General features: G+C 41.2%; 1 protein-coding gene across 2 annotated transcripts; it reads right to left on the bottom strand.

Moving 5' to 3' along the window:
* Positions 1 to 1094: 1094 nt before the first annotated feature.
* elovl1b (ELOVL fatty acid elongase 1b) lies at positions 1095 to 20546 on the bottom strand. Of its 2 annotated transcripts, XM_047343214.1 has the most exons (9): positions 20402 to 20546; positions 17837 to 17977; positions 3337 to 3439; positions 3052 to 3242; positions 2753 to 2833; positions 2581 to 2637; positions 2392 to 2497; positions 1992 to 2128; positions 1095 to 1913 (listed from the first exon to the last, which is right to left on the bottom strand). In XM_047343214.1, the coding sequence occupies exons 3-9, from the start codon at positions 3404 to 3406 to the stop codon at positions 1605 to 1607; spliced, it is 951 nt and encodes a 316-aa protein (XP_047199170.1). In that variant the 5' UTR covers positions 3407 to 3439; positions 17837 to 17977; positions 20402 to 20546; the 3' UTR covers positions 1095 to 1604. The 2 variants fall into 2 exon arrangements, with proteins under 2 accessions (XP_047199170.1, XP_047199171.1); XM_047343215.1 differs by lacking the exons at positions 17837 to 17977; positions 20402 to 20546 and adding an exon at positions 6684 to 7027.
* Positions 20547 to 20780: the final 234 nt, after the last annotated feature.

The raw sequence follows: 20780 nt of genomic DNA, 5'->3' as shown, positions 1-20780 counted from the left end.
TTACTTAAGTAACAGTCTATATAGGCATACTGTATATATCTCCTTGCACTATTGCACAAATACAGTGTACATCCTCGTTTGGTGGAGCAAGCACTCAAATATTTTACTTAATTAAAATTACAAATAGATAGGAAAACATTAACTTTTCTCCTCTGAGTAAAAGGTAAGGACAAACATTTAAATTAACTTAACGTATTAAAAGTACTCGTACTAAAGTAAAAGTGCCGCATTAACTTTTGAACTTGAGCAAAAGTTAGTAATATACTTGCTTTTATATATTCTTATAAGTAAAAGTGCTAATAGTATCCTATTCCCTAATGCATTGGTCAACTACATTACTAACTATGCCTGCTGTATATTCTGTTTAATACAACAACAGCACAGACTCATTCGGCCTCTTCTGAACCCATTTCAGGTCTTCTTGAAGAAGGCGGGGTCGAATGTTAACTGTCTGCTCTGATTGGATCAGTGGATCAATATTCCTCTCATCAATAACGTTAAAAATTCTTTTTTTAAAAAGACACTATATTTTAAATGGTGGTTTTACTTATGGAAATGACACCAATACTGGTTACAATTTTAAATTAAAGCATTTCCTGTTGACAATATCAGCTTCACACAGCTCTTTGAGGGAGGCACATTTCCAGGTGTGACCAAGCAGCTTACAGTAAATAGAGAAGCTGCTGCTTCAGTCTGTAACTTGACAAGAGTCGTTATTTTTCATTGTGGATGAGTGGTTTATTTAGCTTATATACATAACCACAGTGAATGAATATAAGCAGCAGGTTTTTACAGAGCAATATTGAAATATGACCCATGTTCTGTCCCTGATGAACCCGCGGCGTTCGTCAGTCTGGAGGATACTTTCTCTCTCTGCCTCTTCCGATGGATCTTTCCAAACAAAGCAGAATGGCTCTCTTGTTCCGCCTCCTACTCGCTCCACATACTTGAGATAGCGAAGACAAGAGGCACAAGCAAGCGACGCAAAACCTTTTGTTTCGTATTCTTTGCTGCAACACAGCACAATGCAAGTCTCCCTTTAACTGAGAACGTCCAGAAAGTTACACGAGCAGTGAAAGTTCTGTACAACAAGATAATTTAAAATTAAATTTATTGGCATTTCTATTTTAAATACACAAGGTAACAAAATTTAGAAAGTCTAAAGCATACCAATAGAATTAGTTCGTGTTTTTTTTTTTGTAAAACTATTTACAAAAAGTATGTTCAAGTTTGATATAAACTGTACAGTCATCTGTCCACAGGGGGGAGGGGGGATCACAGGGGTGTCAGATAAGTAGCGAAGGCAAGAGGGGTGAGAAGCAACCGGGTTTGACGCTGAACAAGGAGGTTGAAGACAACATTTAGCTTAAAAACATCTTCTCTTCATACATTGTGTCCCAAAGATGGTTCATCAACTCCAAGAAACTAAACAAACCATAACGTGAGACCCCAACTGTGGAAATCATTGACCACGTCTTTTGCCCATGTTTTGCATATAAAACTAAAAACAGGAAAAGAACGGCGGAATTATCTTTGGAATGTAAGGTAGTTTCAACAACAGGTTCCTGGGTCATACTTCTTGGGAGTTTTCTTCCCAAGATCTTTTAGGCCTTCTTCATCTTGCCCATGTGAGCGCTGCTGTTGTCGTGGTTGGTCGAGCCGTTGCTGCTGCTGCTGTAGCTGATGCCGTTCTCGTGGCACTTGCCGTTGGCCAAGCCGTTCTGACTCTGCTTGAGGTCCTGTTTGGGCAGCCGCTTGCCCCTCACGTACGCCTGCACCCAGAAGTTGGAGAAGAGCACGAAGAAGAAGGTTCCGTACATCCATATGAGGTGGAGGACCATGGGGAACTGGTAGTCGCAGCTGTGCAGGAAGTAATACTGGGTGGCGTGGAGAGACACCAGCACAAACTGGATCTGTTGGGAAGGAATCAGGAGTCAGCCACTTGCATACTTACTTAGATGGATTCATCTTTGTGCACATTGTATACATACGAGCTGAATGGCTGTCATGTATTTCTTCCACCACAAAAACTTCTGGAAGCGAGGTCCAGCAGCTGAAAGGCCGTAGTAGAAATACATGATGATGTGGACGGTAGAATTCACCATGGCGTGGAAGGATCCCATTCCACCTGGAGTAATAATGACAACACACACACACACACATTAGACCAACTCCAAAATCCCCCAAAAGCCTTGCAAAAAACATAATACAAAACAAGAATGTAGAGAACGTGGAGGTTTTAAGTCTTTTCTGGTAGCCTGCACTGCCTAGAACATTGTGACAGATCGTACAGGTCTATGTACGGGAGGACTGGAATACAGGAAGAAGTAACTGCTACACCCGAGATTCTAAAATCTTCTACAAGCAGAGTTCCAGTTAATGTGTACTTACCGGGAGCGTAGCAGATTCCCCACCACCATGTCCAGGGCATGAAGGAGTGGTGGAAGATGTGCAGGAATGTGATCTGGCCTTGCTTTTTCCTCAACACGAAGAAGACCTGACGGAGAGAGGGTATTGATTAGCTGAAGTCATCCTCTTACGATCAAACACGGAGGCGTCGGGTTGAGGAAGCGGACTTACTGTGTCCATGAGCTCAATGATCTTAGAGAACCAGAACAGCCAGGCCACTCGGACCATCTAGTGAAGGGAGTGCAGAGTCAAGTTAACAGGAAATCGTTATTTACGAACAAATGCAGCTGATTTTGGTCAATGACTGAAGTGTGCGGGACTGAGAAGTGAGTGGGGGACTTACTCGAAGAGCTTCAGGACTGTTTGAGGTATCAATTGGGTCACATCTCCAAGTGTACGTTGTGGCCCAGCCGGACATCAGGAACTAAAGAACAAGTAAACTGTCTTTACGTGGGGACAAAACACTGGATTGAAGTCATCAGTCATTACCTAATAAGCAAATATATATACATAAAAAAAATAAAAATAAAAAAAAAATACCATATAAACAGAAAGTCAACAAAACAATACTGATTTAGCCAGAGTTTAGAGAGCAGCAGCAGCGCGTGAGCGTTTCTGAAAGTGTTGCAGACAGCGTCTTACTTCATAGACGATGAATATCGACAGCCCCACTAGCAGGAAGTTGTACACTATCATTGCCTCCTTCAGCTGGAAGGGCTTGCGATTGGCCATGAAGCGAGGTCCCAGGTACATTACGAACAACAGATAGCTAAGCAATGTCGCAGTCATGGAAATGGGATTCTGCATCATTGGGTAGTCCTTCAGCCGTGGATCTAAAGAGGAAAAAGACAACAACATGAAATTCAAAACAAAACGATTCAAAAAAATTAATATGAGTATGTGTGTTTCTAGGGATCAGTCACCTACCAAATCCGGCCAGGAGGTAGTCATAGATATCCATGGCGTGTGAGCCAATCTCCTTGATCGCTTGAAGCATGGTTACCGTCTTGTATTGTTAGGATCCAATTGTCTGCAAAAAAAGAAGCCCATTGTTAGTTTCTGCTCGTCAGAGCCGAGCTCAGCAGCAATCCTTCCAGCAGTCCCATGACAGCAATTCAAACACTTACATATCATTCAGTTCAAGAAATCAATATTTTGTTGTATGTTTAGAAACTGAAAAATGTATTATTTTCTGTGGAAATGGCTTGTGTGACACTTTTTCTACACAATTTACAGCCACACTGGACACAGAGTGAATTACTGATGACAAAAATAAAATTCACATGTCTTCAATTCTTTGTCTGCGTGTTGCTGGTGATCACCCATGACCAATAAATGTCTTCAAGGAGAAGCAATTGTGACATTTCCTGATTCAGCGAGACTGAAATGCAATTACTGGGAAAGAAGTTCATCCCTCGCCAAACAAAAACACTCCCACTAAGAAGCCCAGGATGCTCTGCCGTGGCTCCAGCTGCTCGTCAGACATGGCCTGATATCAGAAAGGAGGGGCCACAAGGAGGTGGGAGGGAGGCGTCCCTCATCCCACACTGAGGTGACACTCACGAGTCAGGACACAACATCCAAAATGCTCTCCTCAAACACACCCCCCCAGTTGTTGATCACGAAAACCTGAAACTCCAAACTGCTGAACCTTGACACAGATAATCCAGGATGCAGTAAACCACACGGGACTGGAAGACAGCCACCGCATACTCAAACCTCATCAGCACATCCAATATAACGAGATGCATTTCACTAATGTCAAGTGCCACTTGCACGCGGGAATGTTGCTATGGTTTCGTAGGTTCTCTGTTGACAAATGGGCTTATCTCATCAACTGTAAACTGCAAAGTGTAGACACAATGTAGAGGGCAATGCCGGGTGTGGTCTCCTTTCAACACGCTCGACCCAGAGGGGGGCTATTGTTTGATGTGCAATCTGCAACGCTCCGATTTTTTACAGTGTGAGAACTAAAGCTTAGCCCTCCTTGAGCCAATATCATTAACGGTAAGTAATGGGAGGGTCATATAAGGACGGAGGACAGGGAGCGGACCTTAGGGGGCGGAAAAAATGGCAAGAAAGAAATGCAGTAAAAAGAAAATGTCGACCTAATTTTGGAATCGCTTTTAAAATGTTTTGTTTTCATAGGATGTCGAACAAGAAATGTAATTTGCAAGGTGTCATTTTCATGTACTTTTGCATGCCATTTCGTGTGTTTTCAGGGGTTTTACATCTGCCACTGACACTAGATACTTTATTACTTAAAGTTAAAAATACAAATTGAATAAAAGTGAATATCGCAGGCCAACGTTCACCAAAGTTAAGTCCATGCCTCGCCACAGGAAGTGATTGTTATATTCACCTCCTCCCTTGCACCGATTGGAGGTGAACTGTAGGTGAAGGTTCGCCACGGATACATTTGTGTGACCGGTCACTTACACCGAGATTCAGCCCTTTTTTACACAAACCAACAATTGTGACAAATCATCATCCGTGATCTAATTGTTGTATCTTTTGTGATTAAAAAGTATCCAGAAAGAGGAAAAAACATCAAAATTCATCTTGAATTAAATGAAAAAGTGTCTAATTTAATATTGGGTGTATTCATTGTGTCGAGGTTAAACCCGACTGTGAGGAGCACAGCAAAAAAACTGCTTCTGTCGTAAACTGGACATTCCTCTTGCTCCTGCAGACAACCACTGTGGTTTGTTCATTGTTAGTCATTGCCTACGTCAACACCACTGTATCTCTCTGGTCATCTCCTTCTGGTTTCAGCCTGCAGTTGACTAAGTACAGCATTCCACACACACCGATGTCTGACAGCAGCACTTGACACCACTGACCAACTTTTTCCCCCTCAGTTTTTGTCTTGTGCAAAATGCTGGTGTTGGTGGTGGTAAATGACAGTTTTAAGACACATTTGACATTTCAGATAACTCTTACACAAAATAGCTGTGGTTGCTTTTGAAGCGACGATGAGGCGTTTGGTCAGACGCCTCACATTGCAACAAGAGTACCATCATGTCAGTGGTGCAGAGTCTGTCTTGTTCTGAGGAAAAATGCTGAACAGGTACAGAGATTTGATCATACTCTGGTCAGGTCAGTGGGGAAGTCTGCTAGAGTCACTGGAGCACTGCGACCTTGAATCGTTTTTTTTTTATTATTTCCTTTCTGTGGAAATTTTAAGGCAAGAATATATCATGAAATTATGAGGGTAATGCATTAAATTCAAGTTGCTGTGAGTTTGTATACAAGTGAAATCAGATTTAGTTTAGGTTTAAATTCAGAAATCCTACTGCAACATAAGTATGATTGGGTTTGGAATTTTAAATAAAGTCATCTTACTTTCCTATGAAGGAACATGTGACTTACAGTTGTTTTTTTTAACTGACTAATAATAACCGACTGAGTGTGTGAGTCAGGGGAATAAAGTCTTATGATCAAGACAACTCTAATAATAAGAGACCCAGATGGAAGATGAACAAAAGTTCCAAGAAAACCGAAAATGCAGCCCCCTTCCATTCAAGCTCAGTGAAACCACAAAACCATCTCACAATCTCTCACTGCTCTGATGCATCTGTACCGTTCATTATCTGAAAGTTATCAATGAACTCAAAGACACCCGATACCTTGTTCAGTTACATCAGCAGTAGAAAGAGATTTTACGAGAAGACCGGATCTTACTCATAACTGTGAGAGAGGAGGTTTAAAAAAAAAAGAAAAGAGAAGGGTTTCCTGTACCATTCTCATGAAAGAGTGACGCAATTTATATGCAGACACATGACCACTGAGGCACAAAAAGTTACGGCCCTGTGTTACAACACTCTTATTCTTGTGACCAAACTAAAAAGTCCAGGAGAGAATATTCCATCAACAACAACCCCATTGAATATCAGGCAACCTTGACAACAAGGTGCAAGGTGGCTGGTTTACGTCTACCAAGGGGACGTAGTACAGAGGAAAGGGAGGGGGAACATTTCCAATGAGAGCCATGTCCATGATTCACAGGGATGGAAAAAGGGAGCTCACGAGGTTAAGAGTTAATGATGAACAAGCTGGAGAAGAGATGGAAGAAAACCATGGAAGAGGAACCAGGAATCCATCAGGAAAACTGCATAATAAAGTCTCTTTAAACAGAACAACCTCAAACACCGAATGAAAACTTGAGGAGGAGGAAGAAAATAATAAAACCACACACCCCGGGCTGCTCAGCATGTGAGCAAACTCCACACGTAAGTTAGTTCACCATCTTTATGTAACTTTGAGCAACTTACCTTGCCGACACTTTTTCCACTTAAATCACCAAAAGGGAAAAACGGCTCCTTTTTTCACCTCTTGGTAATCGATAAAAAGAAAAGGGGCAGGCGGACAGGGAAGACATGCAGCTGCAAAAAACACAGCACAGCAGCAGAGCAGGGAGAGAGAGAGAGAGAGAGAGAGAGAGAGACAAGAGTAGGGGAATGAGAAAGTAGACTGACAAAGTGTGACTGGTACAGCAGTCGTCCAAATCTCCACCCTCCCTGACTCACACAGTGGATGAATAACCAGCTCACAGAAGGAGAGGGAGGGAAGGAGGCCGAGCCGAGAGAGAGAGAGAGAGAACGAGCGCAGTGTGTAACGCCGCATAGAGAGAGAAAGAGAGAGAGAGCGAGAGAGAGAGAGAGTACAACTGGGGTGAGAGCGAGATGGCCCCTATTTAAACCCACCGCACAAAAAAAACACCCGCCAAATGAAAATGCAACTGGGTTCTATTTTGTGGCTGCCCCCCTGACTTCCACATGTGCGAGTTCCCCTTCTTTTTCCTCCTCTCCCAATCACACCCTACACCCGCTGAACCTCACACACACACACACACACACACGACTCAGGAGTCACCCTGTAAGTTCCTTTCTCGGGGGTGGGCTGATAATATTATTCACAGGCAGCGGGCGAGAAATCAGTGGAGACTCTGTTATCATGAAGGGGCCATTGTTTACTGAGCCTCTCGCCGGCCAACACCCATAAAACAAGACTATCGTCCATTTCTATTTCTCTGTTGTAGAACAATCCACATCATGTCATGTCTAAAAGGACTGAAACAAGTCAGAGTAGATGTGAACTTCAGGTTTATTACAACCTGTGTAGAATTTCCAGTTGTTTCTCAATATAGTTTAATTTACTTCAATTAGTGACACACAAATTATTGACGTTTGTTCAACGTGAACAACTTATACCAACACAATTGCAAACTTTATTTGAAAAAAGAAGAATTAATTGAGTTTATTTATCGTTTATTGTTATTATTGAGTTATATTAACAAAATTGATGAATTTGATTTAAAATTCATTAATAATCAAAATAATTTATTTGAGTGTTACCGATTGAAGTAATTTTTAAAGTTGATCCAACATTGATTCCTGAACAACCTAACAGCCTGGCAGAGGAAAACCTCTCCACAGCTCATAGGCAGTGTGAATGGTCACACAACCTTGATGTTTACTCAGGGCTGGGTAGGGAAGCCAATGGCAGAAGAAAAGTATTGCTGTGGAGGGAAGAGATGACTCACACGATAATGTTTAAAAATTCTTCATAGAGTGTTGCGTAAGGAGGATTTAGCTCTCGCTGCAAGAGGGAATCACTCGGTCTGATCTCTGCGTCACACCCAGCTGATCCAAAGAGGGAAAAACGACAACAACACTAATAGTAGTAGTGATTTTGGGCTTTCGGAACAGGGGAATTAAACCTCGCAGTTTCATTCATCACGTTCAGATTTGTGAATGTGACCAGCCGTTCATCAACGATTCACACAGTGGTTTTAAACATCAAGTTAAACATTTGCTTTTCGACCTGCAAGGCAGCGTTCACTCCTTCAGATCAACAGATGAGCAAAATAAAAAAAAAATTTGCCTTGCAAAAGCGAGACTTGAAAATTCATCCAGCAACAAGAAGCCCTTTTGGTCTGTTTAAGCTGAAACTGTTGCACAGGTTATCTTCCTCGCACTGCATCTGACTGACTGGGCTGGTTCTACCCGTCACTCTGGCCCTGGTGGGGAGCTGGGGGTGATAGTGGCAGAACTCCAGTGTATTTTAGCCCCTCCCCCCGAAATACCAAAACACACCAGACAACAAAATACATCATCGCTCGCTGCAGTAGATGCTGACAAAGACAATTCAAATATGATAAACATCTTGTGCCGTGAGCTTGCAAAATGAGCGTGGAAGTGCCCATCGTGGTATTTAAAGAAGAAGTAGCTATTTAACTCCTGACTGCTGATGTGGTTTTGACGCCGATATATACGATAATCATCAAAAAGGCTCCCGTTCAGGCTGCGACTCAACAAGAATCCATCAAACAAACAAAAAAAATCAGAAGTACTCATATTAAAAAAAAAAAAGACTGTGGTTAAATTATGCAAGTAAAGATCTGAGCTTTTTGGATTCAAGCGAGGGTTTTGATTTGACTTTTGATTTTACGGTCACAATTAAAAAAATTTAAACAATAAATTGTTTTCACGCTTGAGCCATTGTTAGACGATTAAGTAGTGTTTTGAATAGATCAACAGATTATTGGTTTCATGTCGTGACAACCTTTTGAAGGGTTCAAATTCTTAAAGGTGTTATAGATTATCTCTGTCGCAGTCAGTTGCCACGATGTCTCGATGATGCAGATAACCAGAAACGTGCAGCTATTTGCTACTTACGTCATGAGCTGTGAGCGACCTGTAAGTATTTGCAAAGTCAGATGCTTTAGCAGTCGTGTATAGTACAACCAGGGCGTAAACATTTTACTTTAAAAACCAGGGACTAGACAGGTGCTGCAGATAAACACTGATGTTTCCTGGGCACAGTGCCAAGCAAAATGCATCTCGTCATTACAGACTAGAAACCGATTCACTGTACTGATTAACCACGCTATCTACGACTCCATCAGGATACAAATAAGAGCCGCAGCAGGGTCCAAAAGTCGGGGAACATTTTGCTGTTTCTGGGAGGCCTGGCAGACTTTTGGACCCAAACGTAACAATAAAAAAATCGATTAATCTCTACGTTTGGAAGCTCAACTCTGAACTTACTGATAATCACAACTGTATAACGCCATGGACGATCCATTGACACGCAGAGTGTAAATGCAGGAGCATACATGTGTGCAGCAGATGCATTATAGCAACGAGCACATGATGACTTTCCATCAGCATGTGACACGCTGGTGCGAGGAGTTTGACTTTGTCGCCAAGGCCTCGCGACTGAACTAATAGCAGGCCTGAATATGTGAGAAACCTCCACTGCTGCGTAGGAGGGTGAACTAGGTTTTGCTCTGGGAAGTCATAAGACAAAGAATCACCTTTAATGTCTAAGAGTTTCAAAAAACTTAAGATGGACGACTCAGAACTAACAAGTTTTTTTTCTCCATGCCTTTCTTTGACATTGCAAGACAGCATGTTTCGACATTTTCACTGACTTCCCAGGGGATAATCTTGATGAATCTTGGCATATTTAGGGAACTGATATCCATGAATCGACGGAGGCATGTGCTCTACTGAGTGACATCATAGTTCCTTCATGCGCTTACAATTTTAAACAGGTCATCAGACAGTCTTGAGTCGCAGAAACATCCGACCTGAAAACTAAGTGAAAGCCAAATTGAAACTGATAGAAGGAATCTGTTAAATGGACACTAGTTTCACATGACAACAAAAAGACAGACGCACGGGTGTGGCTGACAGAGGGTGTGAGCCCGAGTACGGATGGAAACACCGGAAACACCAGAAGCAACACACACACACTGAATATGTGTGAATATATTCACACATATTCTGAATATATCATTTAACCCTCAAAAGCTAAATTAGCCTTAAAAAAAACTCAGTAAAGTACAGAATTCCGCTAAGGCTCAAAAGTCCCCTTATAAACACACATTTAAATTCACTTGATCCAGAATTACAAGCAAGTACCTGGCAATATCAACTGCAAATTAATGTACAGATTCTAAATGATGTGTTTAACTGTGCTATCTGGAATGCTGCACATCTGGAAGCATCTGCCAGCTGGCTGATTATTGGTTTCCCCATCAATGCTGCAACACCCAGTCCAGTTTTTAAAAAGTGTCTTTCTCTAAAAACAGCTTTTTCAGCTTTTCCAAAAACTGATGCTCCCACAGCCAAAAAACCCAAATAGGCAAGAAATTGATCCAACTGTGATTTGTATTCATGTTTATGCAAGTGTAAATTAAAGTATTTATTTTCTAAAATCTATTGAATTCTTCAAAAACTGATAATTCCACTCAATGGAGTTCATACCTCCGCCAAGGCCCAACAGTCTCCTTATGAAATCACGTTTAAATTCACCAGATGCAGATTTCTATTTAGATCTGCTGCAAATTACTGACACTTTTAAAATCAGTCCCCTAAAAATGTCTGATTTCTAGATTCATTCAACAGAAATAAATAAAAATAAATAATATATATATATATATATATATATATATATATATATATATATATATATATATATATCTTGCATTATCTAAGAATGTAGAAAAAAATTCCTGGATACACACCAAAATGTAATTGGTTCTTCCTTGGGTCATGTCCTACCAGTCAACTAAATTTCATAGAAATCAGTTGAGTTGTTTTTTGCATAATCCTGTAAAACTAACAAAACAGACCACTTAACAGACCTTTCTATAAACATCTTCAGCAGACTTCATAGCACGCCTTCAATCTATTAATGTCACAGGCTAAACCCTGCACTGCATCTCTGCTGTGCATCCGTCTTCTGCCTTATCTGAAATAAAAAATGCACGGCCCAGTGACATTGTATTATGCAAAAACATGGTTGTTACAGACATCTGACTTTTTGAAGATATTGGATCAGTGACTGCACATAACACACCCCTCCACTGGTCTCCAACCAGATTTGTGGTATGATAACAATGAATACAAGTGACTTAATGGTATACAAGCTGAGCACTGTCAAACCCCCAACAAAAAACGCAAAGTATGTTGCTGAACTAGATTCTGGACCTAGATGGCTACGTCATCTTCTCTACATTGTGTTTAGGTGGTGGCAGAGGTAGGGGGAGCAGTACCACCCCTACCTGTGAGAATTCAGACAAGACCGACTGTTCAACACTGGTCTCTTTCTCTTCACGCCCCTCCCTCCCTCTGCAGACTTCCCCCTCCGACGACTCTGATTTCTGGAACTTTCCACACACACACACACACACACACACACACACACACACACACACACACACACACACACACACACACACACACACACACACACACACACACACACACACACACACACACACACACACACACACACACACACACACACACACACACACACACACGAGGAGTTCAAGCTGATTCAGATCATAGAGAAACGTCAACAGGTTCATAGAGCGACGAGGAAAGTGAACTCACGCGGTGTCATCGTTCTCCACAAACTGAAGTTCTGCAAAAACATAGATCCACCAGAAAACTGCTGCTGCCATTAGGCTAAAATGTTGCAAAGGATTATGTTCTGGAGAAAAAAATGAATTAGATAGGACCGAACAAGCACTGATTACACAACATTAGAGGGCAATTGTGTCTTATCGTGTATTTTAGTTATAACATACTGAAAAGACAGATCTGAGTGTTTGATGTCACCAAGTCAAATGGGGCCAGAAACGTATTCTTCAAACAAGTAATAAGCCAAATATTTAGTCAGATTATCAAAGCATTTCACAGGCAAAAGCACAGCTGCAATAATTCCTCACTGCAAAACAACTGTGGAAATTACTGTGGGCCAAAGTTGAACCGATAAGTCGTTATCTGATGAATGTTAATGGACAGGTTACGTTAGGATTTCTCCTCTTACGTCCCAGGTTGTGAAGGTGCAAAGAGGGCGAGCCCAAGACTGAGCTTTAAAGAAAAGACAAGTCTCTGCTTGAGTCATGTGAGAAGTATCCTGGATTCCAGAGGAAAAATTTACTGGGATTTACAAAAGGAACAAAAAGGGAGGGACAAAAGAAAAAACCAAGCACTGAACAACACTTAACACCAACTCCTCCCCAGATACAACCTACTGATGTCTGAATACTTGCCAGGAATATGAATGTAAATACTTTTTTGTAACACTACTAGTGAAGTTATATCTTTAACATTGTGAGGGCGATTTTCAACAATTTCCTTGATTTCTCAGAGAATAATTCATGGATCTTGAAGAAAAATAAAAACAACGACACACGTTTAGGGGATTGATATTAATTAGTTTGTGCAATGTCAGATCCAAAAAGAATCTGGATCTTGTGAAACTAAATGTAGTTCCATAAGGAGACTGTTGAAACCTGGAGGTATGCAATGTGAGTGACATTCTAGTTTGTCATTATGGTTCAAAGATGGGCCACGTGTTGGAGCGACGCCTGCGAGCTACTTCAGGCAGCCAATCATGTGACATACTACATCATGCGACATACCTCACTCGCCACAATCATCTATAATACACACCCACCTTATTAGGCGGCCTATTTAAGCAGAGATAATCTCCCATCACTCCCTCGGCTTGCCCCGCTGCTGCATCAGTACAGCTGCCGGTTGCTTCAGCCCCTCCACCATCCGCAAGTATTTGCTCATCATTCCCAATATATCTATGTAATCATACGTGATTCAGTCAGAGCCTATATGCCAAACACTAACCTGTTCTACTGTTGCAGTAAACATTTGAAAGTGATTTGTCTGACTGAAATGCAGTTAGTTCGGTCATATACAGGCAGGAACCTGATAGACACAAGATAATTTAATTCAGTTTTAAGATTTTAAAATCAGGGAATGTTGAACAGATTTCTGGACTGATGCATATCTGGAAGCATCTGCCAGTCGGCTAGTTATTAGTTATCAGTGCCTTAACACACAGTCCAGTTTTTTTTTTATGTTTTCCAATTCTCCAAAATCTAAAGACACCGACCTAAAAAAAAACAAAAAAACAGCTAGGCAGGGAATAGCTTAAATTCAAAAGCTAAATTAAATTCAAAAGCTACATTTTACAAAACAAGCAAAGTCAACTTTCCAAAAGCAGTCAGTGATGAAACTAAAAACACACAACCTGGCATGGACTTCTCGAAGCATGCTGGTCATAACAAACGACATATTTAAAAGACACAACAAGGTCAGTACTTACAATTCACTCCACATTCTATTTAGTTATATACCCTGAGTGTATGAATACTTGCACTGAATTGAACGGGTGCATATTTAACCAGCAGCAGAACTAAACATTTAGGCATCATGATAAACAACATATTAATAATGCAAGTCTCTATATTTTTGTATTTGATTTAACATGTACTTAAGTGTGTACATATTGTCCTGAGCTGGCTACAGAAGGTACAGCCCAAACCTTGAACTCTTACAGCCTCTACAAAACTTAACTTAACACCAAAGCATGTGATGTAATGTAGAAACCTACAGTTGCATTGGTTCAGGTGGGTTCAAACATGCTGACACATACCAATCAAACCTCACACTCATTACAATGACACCATGAAGGGTTCAAGCCTCAAGCGAGGGGGATTGAAAGTTGCTAGAAGACAAATTTACACAGTTTGAAGGGCCACTTGAGGATTCTGTCTAACACAACATTTACCTGAATGTCAGGTACAACAGTTTCTCCAGTGACAGGAGGACACACTCACATGATCTAGAATGACACTCAGTGGAGGGGAAACCTTCGCTGAGGCCCAACAGTCCCCTTAAAGCTCAATCATACAGCTGATATTTGTCCAACTCAACACAATTACAACAGTACAGGAATAATAGTACTTGTAAGTTAACCAAGAAACGTACAGGGGTGAAAACATAACCTCTTTGGTGGCAGCCCTAAAACATCTGTTTCCTAAAACAACAAAAGAATATCATGTTCAAAGAGCAGGACTCAACCGTTCAAATGGTTTTAAAAAGTAACCTTTGACCTTTTTTATTTGCATCCTCTTAACGTTAACATGGGTCTTCAAAAATAAGGTAAACTTCACAGACAACCAAGATTTAAATATTCATTTATTATACTAAACAAACACGAGCCCTAAATCAACTGCCAACATCCAATGGAGCAACAGAGACTTCCATCTCGATGGGACTGATCATTATCTGGAGCTTGTAACGCTGTTCAAACACCCGGGCGAACAGGGAAGACGTCTTTGTAGGACGTCAGATCTGTATCGCTGTCACTGGTTCACTTTGTGCGTCAGTGAATTAATTCAATGAGAAGTAACAGTGTTTGGACAAGGATCCCTCGAACGCCACACTGGTAAGGAATATGTAGTAACGGCACAGTCAATGAATAACATTTTCCTTTTACTTCTAGAAAAGTGGTTAGAGGTCAACTGTGTTAAGTGGGACTGCAGCATAAAGAAAAGCACACTCAGCTCAGCCCTGCATGAGTTTTCTTAAAAACAAACAAAAGAAAAAAAGGAGTCATTTCTCCTGGCTGAAACTTCGACTTTATATTTGAGCTCGACCAATTTGAAAACTGGTTTTACAGAATAAACAATGCAGATGTGCCATGGGGTTAATATGTTTTACATAAATATATGCACTTTCTCTGCATTCAAGTACTACACATGTGGAGCAAAACCTACTCAACCGATTTCCATGAAATGTTGACGAGCGGTTGGGCATTACCCAGAAAGAAGCCCTTTAATTTCGGCGTGGATCCGGATTAGGGGCAAATCCAGGATTATTTTCTCCCACTTTCTTTAACATTGTTAGATATTTTTCAACATTTTTCTTGATCTCTCAGGAGAATAATTCATGGCATGTTTAGGGGACTGATATTTATGTGTGTGCAATTTGGTTTAGATCCAATTAAAAATCAGTATTGCAAATATTTTTGCTGCCCAATGTCAGCCACTCAAAAATCTCTATTCTTCAACCTCCATTGTAAGAAGAGTTCAGTCGATGTGAGGGTGTTGTCACTGATGAAGGTGATAACAATATGCAAACTTGAGTTTGCGTTAACAGTCACAATGCTGCAGCCGTGTTTACATTACTATCAGAGGTACACCTGCGGTGCTGGTTGACCTTCGGGCCCGTTGTCTCCATCCCACAGCCACTAGCTGCGGCTACTGTTTACACCTGGTTAGTGATCCATTATCTACCCGCAGAGACCAAAGAGTCAATAAGGGGCCAATGCACATGGTTTTTTCCATATATCAGGTCTACTGTTAAATACTTAAAAAACACATTGAGCTCATGTTTTGTAAATCCTGTTCTCAAAGTACAGTCAGTTACTTATGCAATAATAAAAAATAAAAAAGTCCATCAAAATCCACGTGCACAGTGTTAATTTAACATGTGTCCATTGCAAATATTTAAATTGGACACAGTGCCACTTTATCTGATGGTACTGTGCTCTCAGTTGGCAGACTGTGTGGTTCATGTGTTGTAAAAGCCTGCAGCTTTGCCCTCAGCAGAATCTGTTCCGCAATCGTGCATTGCATAAACAAGTTGGTGCACGATATGGTTCTGTCTTGACTCAGAGTGATGAAATAAAGCAAGAGTTTAACATGACCTATACTGTTACACTGAGTAAATAGGTGTGCGTGGCAGAGCTATCAGTATAAAGGGCATTAACTGGATATGATAAGATGGTGTACATATTTGCTCTTGTACTGAAAACTCGCACAGTAGAAAGTTTGACGGCGCTTCAATTAGTTATTGTTAAGGCTTTGACAAATTGTCTGGATAGAGTTATGTGTCAATATCCTGAAAAACTTGAATGTTGTCTCTGTCACAACCCAACAGTCCCGTTAAATTTAAGTTGCACATACTCAAATATCGGTTCCCTAAATGTGCCCGATTTCTTATTTCTATCAAGATCAGTTAATTATTCTGAGAAATTGGTAAAAAAGTCATAAAGTGCTCAATCTCACTATATTACAGAAAACAAATAAAATAAAAATGATAGTTTCGTGCTGTCATGGGTTATTTCTTGGCCCATGTCCCTTATCCTTTCTCAGTTTTGTCATTTTTGCATAATCCTGCAAACAAAAACAACCAACAAACAAGCAGAGAGGGGTGAGAACCTACCGTCCTTAGCGGAGGTAAAATTCAGTATCTTAATCATTTCTTAGTAACGAGATGAACATCTTATTTTATGATTTTCCACTCAGGGTGAAGTTAAGAGTGACTTCAGAACGATTTAACTGCGATAGTTTGTTGCATCACCCGACACACGCCAACCACATCCATTTGCTCTGCAGTGCACAAGGCAAACACGTTGCTGGGACTTTAAAATGATTTGACCTCTTGGCTTACAGAACAGATGTGAGGGAGCATGCAAGGTGAGAGGCAGCAGTCACAGCGGTTCACCGTTATGACATGTGACCTTTGACCAGCAGGTATAGGTTTTCCTTCACGGTCCACGATGGCGAAACTATATTTGCAATAATGCATTGCCTACCTGTTAAACACGGACACACACACACTGAGATTTCATTTTTTGGATTTGTTGCTTTTTCTTTACAGTACAACCATGGTGCAAAGATGCGCCTGAGGTACTGTTGGGCTCTACCGAGAGGAAAGTTGTTAACACCTCTCAGAAGAGAATTATTTATTATTGAGGGCGAAGAATAGACATTGTCTGGCCAAACCGATTCACTATTCTCCATTGGAACAACATATTTTAAAGTACATCTACAGGCAGCTTGTGTTGAAGCTGTAAATAAATATAAAAATCAGCTCTGAGGGTTAACTCCGATCAGATTCATGCACTTTCTACATTCTTACAAATCAACAGACTGTACAAGAATTCTTTTAAAAAGCAAGTGAAAAATTGTGAAAAAGTCATGTGTCGTCATGTTTTATCATCTAAACTACACCCACACACATTACTTAACCTCCCCATCGCTTCCTTCAAATGGATGTGACAACCTCAAACAGACAGTGAACAGTTGTCTGCACAGGACAGGCAACATAGATGTCAATGATGAGGAGGAACACACACACACACACACACACACACACACACACACACACACACACACACACACACACACACACACACACACACACACACACACACACACACACACACACACACACACACACACACACACACACACACAATCAATAGCCCCAATAACTCAACTGAAAGGTTTGCAAATGGCCCCTGCAACCACACGTCTCCAGTGGATACAGCACCGCTACGAGTTCATGAGTGAAGATCGAAACCAAGTCTGACGTTAGCAGCAAATCTGTTGTTTTAAAGTTCATCCCTTAGATTATATGAAGTTATGGAGGCAACCACGCACGCACGCACGCACACACACACACACACACACAGCCGTTTGAATGAATGAAACATGAGCGAGACGCGGTGTAAAAAGCGCGTGAACAGTGTAAGAAAAGCAGTTCAAACCGGCGCGCACACACACACACATCTTCGGTGAAGATTTACTCACTTGCGCCGAGTTAACGCGTCGAAAGCAGCCGGGTAATGTGGCCAAGGGCGTGTCTGTCCGTGTGAAGTTAGCCCCGCTTCCTCTTCCTCTTCCTCTCCGCTTAAATCTTCCTCCTCATGACCCAGCCCTTTGATGGAGCTGCTAAGGGGGGGGGGAAAAAAAAAGGTGGAGTCATTTTTCTACCCCTCTGCTGGTCGCCTAATATGGACGTAATCAACTGTAAGTCTGCCTCGATCTGCAGCCTCGCGTTTCACCGTCGCTCACACAAGCTGCAGTTCTGCCCCCAGGTTGATTATTCTGGACTTTGTGGAGAAATTCACTGGAAGTCAAAGAAATGACTTGTAAATGTTTGCATCCAATGTATCCAGGTGAGATACAAAAAAAAAAACATTGAATATTACTGCACTTTCTGACAACTTGTAGGTTGAACTATACATCTTTTGTTGTTATGTATACAAGACTGTTGTGTAGGTAGATGTTTACTGTAAAGAAACACTGGACAAACTGTTCGGAATCAGGATAGAGACATTTTCTATGCCTTGATAGTGATGAGGTGGATACAGATACTATATTAAGAAGAAGTGGACAGACTCTAAACCCTCATGTGGCCCTGGTGAAGACAGAGACATGATTGTACATGTGTTTACCAGGATGTTTTACATACACAGATAAACTCCCCTGTACAAACTATGCCTCAGCTCAGGTATGTGTCCCTTTACTCTCAAATTAAACAGCCTGTTGAAGTGAGATGAAAGGGTGACATCATACTGGTTGAAAAATGATTACAGAGAGAAAATATTCTGCGCCTACAGCCAAGTTGTAGCTCAGTGTGTTAGACACCTGGTCTGATCGTAAATCATCCATGTGTGTGATGGCTACCGGTCCACCTGCTGCTTTAGATGTCAGGCCTATCGAACCCTAACCTGTGTGTGTGCATATGTGTGTGTGTGTGTGGTCCAGTTATTTCTCATGTTGTGGGGACCTAAATCTGTTTACACAGTCACATTAATGGGACAAAAAGCAAGTCCACCTAACAAATCAATACATTTTAAGGTGAAGACATGTTTTGAAGTTAGGTTAAGTTTAGGATTAGGTTTAGATTCAGGTTAGGTTCAGGGTTAGGGTAAGGGTTAGGCAATCTGTGACTAGTTTGAGAACAAATAAGACACAGAACAGTCTCCTTATGGAAACTGTCGTGTTCTTTTATCCCGAGATATGAGAAGTCGGTCTCGGTTTGGTTCAACAAGTATTTATTCAGAAGCAATGAAAAGGTACAGCATAGCTATGTGCACATAGCTATGGGCACTCAATACACAGCCTCGGCTTTCTAGTAGCACGGGAAGTCAAGAGTCGCCCCGAACGGACGACAGGTGCAATATTTATAATAATAGGTAGAACTTCATTGGTCAATAACGAGGGGGAGTCACGTGGCTAGTGCACAGGCTGGTCCCAGCCTCTAGGTACTGGAATCCGCCAATGATGAGGAGCTGCTCCCCGTTTCGTCCCTCCTTAGATAGTAGCTGGGAAAATCTTCACATTCTGACAGTGTTTGGTTTGGTGTTTTAAAACAAGCCTTGAATCGGCTGACAGCTTGTGAGTTTTCAGTATGGCATGCGCATTTTCTAGACAAAACAACGCCTTTCCTATCTGTCCTTCAGACCCTAGTGGCAGCTGCTTGAATTCTTTCTAAGGGTATGTCACAGTTTTTTAAGAAAACAGTGCATTCATGTATGTGTGATGTTTGAATAAAGCTAATGGAGTTTAGGCTGTAATATAGCAAGTTAGGTATGAGAACAAGTTAAAGTACAGTGTATTGTATGCCACAGATGTACCGTCTTCTCAAACAGGCATTATCAGACAGGTGCAAGACTGAACTGCGATGTGACGCACACACACACACACAACAATCAACTTCAAGATTAAAACCACCCAGCAACGGCTACTATCAGTCACTATGTTTCCCACATATTCAGCCCAAACTGCCCCTGCCCCCACCCCTGTCCAACATACTGCATTTGTTTAGAGTTCAGTTTCATTGCCATCTTCACAGACACACACACATTAAGTCTTTCTGTTAAGGTACAAACATGGTGCGCGTAAAAAATCTATCCTTTTCGGGGCTATAGTGTCTAATTATATTATTAAAATCCTAACAAATCACAGACAAAGGCTGAACTGATAATAAATAGTGTATACACTATACAATATATTTCAATCATATATATATATATATATATATATAAAAGAAGATCCCTGAGAGAGTGCTTACATCTGCCAAGGCCCAACAGTCCCCTCAAGAGAACAACATTTGAATTCACTAGATCCACATTTTTAGTTTGATCTGCACCAAATTACACACACTCATAAAATCATTCCTCTAAACATGTCTGGTTATTTATTTATTTATTCTCGAATCAATCCAATTATTCTCTGAGAAATTGCTGAAAAGGTTGCAAATGCCGAATGTTAGAGAAAGTGAAAATAAAATCTGTCTTTTTCTGATTTAACTTTCACTTTATCTGATAAGATGGTGGCAGCAGTTTAAACAACAGGCTCATCACTTACCTCCACTCTCCTCAGGTGTGTGTGTAAAGTTTGTCCTTGATCTGTTTGGAATGTGCGGTTTAAGGGGTTTGAGCGACCGGCAGCGTGTTTTGGTGAATAATGACTGTGAGTACTATGCTGAATGATGATCAAAGGGGGAAGAAGGCCTGACTGACTCCACTTCCTCCTGTGTCACATGTCTGGGTGGTGACAGTCACACCGAGTGCAAAGCAGGCCATGTAGCTGCAGGCCATGCATACACATCCAGTGAATGTCGTCCCTGTTGGGGTGAATCTTTGCAAAAAGTTGAATAATGTTTGTTTGACCAGGTCCTGTTTAATCCTCATTTTTGGTCTTTTTGTTAGATCTCATGTAATTGTTTGCATATAAAGGACTGATG

This window comes from Hippoglossus stenolepis, chromosome 14, assembly GCF_022539355.2.
Source record: "Hippoglossus stenolepis isolate QCI-W04-F060 chromosome 14, HSTE1.2, whole genome shotgun sequence".
NCBI lineage: Eukaryota > Metazoa > Chordata > Actinopteri > Pleuronectiformes > Pleuronectidae > Hippoglossus > Hippoglossus stenolepis.
The sequence above is the reverse complement of the archived record's forward strand: the minus strand, read 5'-3'. Positions and strand labels throughout refer to the sequence as shown.